This window comes from Salmo trutta, chromosome 29 (genome assembly GCF_901001165.1).
Source record: "Salmo trutta chromosome 29, fSalTru1.1, whole genome shotgun sequence".
NCBI classification, from domain to species: domain Eukaryota; kingdom Metazoa; phylum Chordata; class Actinopteri; order Salmoniformes; family Salmonidae; genus Salmo; species Salmo trutta.
Genome location: NC_042985.1, coordinates 10,105,336 through 10,109,871, shown reverse-complemented (window position 1 = coordinate 10,109,871; position 4,536 = coordinate 10,105,336). Strand labels below are relative to the sequence as shown.

At 39.8% G+C, this 4,536-nt stretch overlaps 1 protein-coding gene across 1 annotated transcript in view; it reads left to right on the top strand.

Annotated features, from left to right (window-relative positions):
* Positions 1 to 417: 417 nt before the first annotated feature.
* The window catches only part of LOC115166888 (transmembrane channel-like protein 3), a 50,305-nt gene continuing 46,186 nt past the window's right edge, over positions 418 to 4,536 (top strand). The window contains exon 1 of the mRNA XM_029720789.1: positions 418 to 653. Within this exon, the coding sequence (XP_029576649.1) occupies positions 475 to 653 (179 nt within the window). The 5' untranslated portion in view covers positions 418 to 474. The remainder of the gene's footprint in view (positions 654 to 4,536) is intronic.

Below are 4,536 nucleotides of genomic sequence, written 5' to 3'. Positions count from 1 at the left end.
TATTTATATTGTAGGAGTCAAATAATCTACCCAACCATTCCTCCAATACATTTTCATGTCATTCAGTATCTTCAGTTTGATAATTAAGTTAATGTGTATGACTTAAACAAATAGTGATTCAATCTTGTTTTAGGTTCACTGCATTTTCAAATGAAAAATAAACATTGTGTGAATTACGTTGATATTTTAATGTAGGGACTGTGTACATTTACTTTGTGTGTGTGTGTGTGTGTGTGTGTGTGTGTGTGTGTGTGTGTGTGTGTGTGTGTGTGTGTGTGTGTGTGTGTGTGTGTGTGTGTGTGTGTGTGCGTGTGTGTGGGCATGTTTGTGTGTGTGTGTCATGCTATGAACTCTTACCATTTGCCTTGCTTGTGAGGAAATTGACTTTACAGAGAATAAAGCAACTATCAACATCCTGCTTCTTTGAGTCTGTTTTCAGTCACACAGCAGAGCACAGCTGTCCCTCAAGAAAACATGATGACCCCTCTCCTTCTGTCCTCTTGCAGCCAATCAGATGAGGAGGGCAAGGAGGATGAGCATGCAGACAGCAACGACCCAGAGCAGATGTTTCAGAACATCCAGTTTCAGAAGGAGATCATTGCCAACATACGCACCCGAGCCTGGCCTATGAGACGCAAGCTCAAAGCCCTCAAGTAAGGCACATAGATGCATACATACTGGATAGAGTAGACACACATGTACACACCATCACCAACATACACACCCGAGCTCAGCCCATGAGACACACACTCAACTCTCTGAAGTAAACCATGCACACACACAAATACACACACAGTAAAGCCCACACACTGCTGTATTGCTTAATGAAAGTGGTCATAAAAAAATGGCGTAGTGAATGTCAATGGACTGTGCTATGTCCACCACCATTGTCAAGCCTGTGTTATGGTAGTGTCCACCACCGGAGTACTCAAGCCTGTGTTATGGTATTGTCCACCACCATTGTCAAGGCTGTGTTATGGTATTGTCCACCACCATTGTCAAGCCTGTGTTATGGTATTGTCCACCACTGGAATACTCAAGCCTGTGTTATGGTATTGTCCACCACCGGAGTACTCAAGCCTGTGTTATGGTATTGTCCACCACCGGAGTACTCAAGCCTGTGTTATGGTATTGTCCACCACCGGAGTACTCAAGCCTGTGTTATGGTATTGTCCAGCACCGGAGTATTCAAGCCTGTTATGGTATTGTCCTTCACCACGGTACTCCAGTCTAGAGAGTAGGAGGTGACAAAAAACATTCCAGCTATTCATACATTGCAAATTATACACCTCCGCAGAGGAACAGTAGGACTTTTAAATTGCATTGTTTTTGTAATTAAACAAAATAATTAATTGAATTAGAAAATAGGGCTTACCCAAGAAAAATGTCCAATAATTACTACTAACTAATTCATGGTAAAATGTATAATAGTTATAATACTAATTCATGGTTACAGGTTCAATAGTTATAATACTAATTCATGGTAACAGGTCCAATAGTTATAATACTAATTCATGGTAACAGGTTCAATAGTTATAATACATATTCAAGGTAACAGGTCCAATAGTTATAATACTAATTCATGGTAACAGGTCCAATAGTTATAATACTAATTCAAGGTAACAGGTCCAATAGTTATAATACTAATTCATGGTAACAGGTCCAATAGTTATAATACTAATTCATGGTAACAGGTCCAATAGTTATAATACTAATTCATGGTAACAGGTCCAATAGATATAATACTAATTCAAGGTAACAGGTCCAATAGTTATAATACTAATTCATGGTAACAGGTCCAATAGTTATAATACATATTCAAGGTAACAGGTCCAATAGTTATAATACTAATTCATGGTAACAGGTGTTGGAGCTCAAAATAACCAAGGCAGAGATTTAGGTACAGCATCTTAGAACGCTCCAAAATTGCACCCTATTCCATATTTAGTGCACAACTTTTTACCAGGGCATATAGGGCTCTGGTCAAAAGTACTGCACTATGTAGGGCAGAGGGGGTCATTGGGGATGCACCTTAGGTTTCATTCCTTAAGATGGACAGGACAGGTATACAAATTGATTTATCACAAGATGCATATGCATTTGACCACAGTATAAGAACCCCTATGCATAGTCATGTGCACGTTTTGTTCCCTCTTTGCTGTTGTTTTTTCCCCTGCAGTCTGTGGTTATCCAAACCATTAACATGTCAGATAGGGGAAACATGTAAACACTAGCTCTTCATTAACACCTGAGAGCTCATAAATGTCGAAAAAGCGCTAACTCTCTGTCGCTGAAGGGCGGAGGAGCCATCGGAGTGTAAAGCATGAGGCGAAGTAAATAACGATTAACATCCGCCTCTCCGGGCTCCTCACTCCATCGCCACGTTAATGGCTCCCCCCACAGAAAATAAACCAAATTATTGGAGTAATTATTTCATCAGCTGTTAGTTCGCCTGGTTCCTATTTTTACTGGGGTCAGGACCTCCAGTCCCACACACACATTGATTATACAAACACCATGCGTGTAGAGGGACACACCTGATACATTTGTGCTTGTCTCCTGTTCTGGGGTTTAGGATGCTGTTAAATTCAAATGGGAGTCCAGATGTCTCCTGACAACACAGATTAGACATTTGGACCGTGTCCAGATACCTGTACTTCTGTCCTAAATAGTAGGCGTTTTAGGTATGCAAATATTTAAGTCTTATAGTATGTCAAAATGATCAAGTTTAGTATGTTTTAAATGCCAGGATGTCATACTCATTTAGACTTTTTATATAGTATTCTTTCTCACTATTGAGGAAGTGAATTGTATTTGTAGACCCACGTGTGTTTGATATCAGCTGATAATCGGATAAGGTGATGGGTTGTGTCCCACTTGACACAAACTGGTTGAATCAACGTTGTTTCAACATAATTTGTCAATATACACTAAAAGGTTTTAGAACACCTACTCATTCAAGGGTTTTTCTTTATTTTTGCTATTCTCTACATTGTACAATAATACTGAAGACATCAAAACTATGAAATAACACATATAGAATCATGTAGTAACCAAAAAAGTGTTAATCAAATCAAAATATATTTTATATTTGAGATTCTTCAAATAGCCACCCTTTGCCTTGATGACAGCTATGCACACTCTTGGCATTCTCTCAACCAGCTTCATGAGGTAGTCCCCTGGAATGTCTTTCAATTAACAGCTGTGCCTTGTTAAAAGTTAAGTTGTGGAATTTCTTTCCTTCTTAATGCATTTGAGCCAATCAGTTGTGTTGTGCCAAGGTAGGGGTGGTATACAGAAGACAGCCCTATTTGGTAAAAAAACAACTCCATATTATGGCAAGAACAGCTCAAATAAAAGAGAAACGACAGTCCATCATTACTTTAAAACATGAAGAACAGTAAATACTGAGAATTTCAAGAACTTTGAACGTTTCTTCAAGTGCAGTTGCAAAAACATCAAGCACTATGATGAAACTGGCTCTCACAAGGACCGCCACAGGAATGGAAGACTCAGAGTTACCTCTGCTGCAGAGGATAAGTTCATTAGAGTTACCAGCCTCAGAAATTGCAGCCAAAATAAATGCTTCAGAGTTCAAGTAACAGACACATCTCAACATCAACTGTTCAGATGAGACTGTGTGAATCAGGCCTTCATGGTTGAATTGCTGCAAAGAAACCCCTACTAAAGGACACCAATAACAAGAAGAAACTTGTTTGGGCCAAGAAACACGAGCAATGGACATTAGACCGGTGGAAATCTGTCCTTTGGTCTGGAGTCCAAATTTGACATTTTTGGTTCTAACCGCCGTGTCTTTGTGAGACGCGGTGTGGTGAACGGATGATCTCCGCATGTGTGGTTCCCACCGTAAAGCATGGAGGAGGAGGTGTGATGGTGTGGGGTTGCTTTGCTGGCGACACTGTCAGTGATTTATTTAGAATTCAAGTCACACTTAACCAGCATGGCTACCACAGCATTTTGCAGCGATATGCCATCCCATCTGGTTTGGGCTTAGTTGGACTCTCATTTGTTTTCAACAGGACAATGACCCAGCACACCTCCAGGATGTAGCTATTTTACCAAGAAGGAGAGTAATGGAATGCTGCATCAGATGACCTGGCCTCCACGATCCCCCGAACTCAACCAAATTGAGATAGTTTGGGATGAGTCGGACCGCAGAGGGAAGGAAAAGCAGCCAACAAGTGCTCAGCATTTGTGGGAACTCCTTCAAGACTGCTGGAAAAGCATTCCAGGTGGTTGAGAGAATGCCAAGAGTGTGCAAAGCTGTCATCAAGGCAAAGGGTGGCTATTTGAAGAATCTCAAATATAAAATATATTTAGATTTGTTTAACACCTTTTTGGTTACTACATGATTCCATATGTGTTATTTAATAGTTTTGATGTCTTCAGTATTATTGTACAATGTAGAAAATACAAAAAATAAAGAAAAACCTTTGAATGAGTAGGTGTTCTAAAACCTTACATGGAAAATACATTGGATTTGAAAAACGTTATCTATGTAAACTGTTTTGAGGG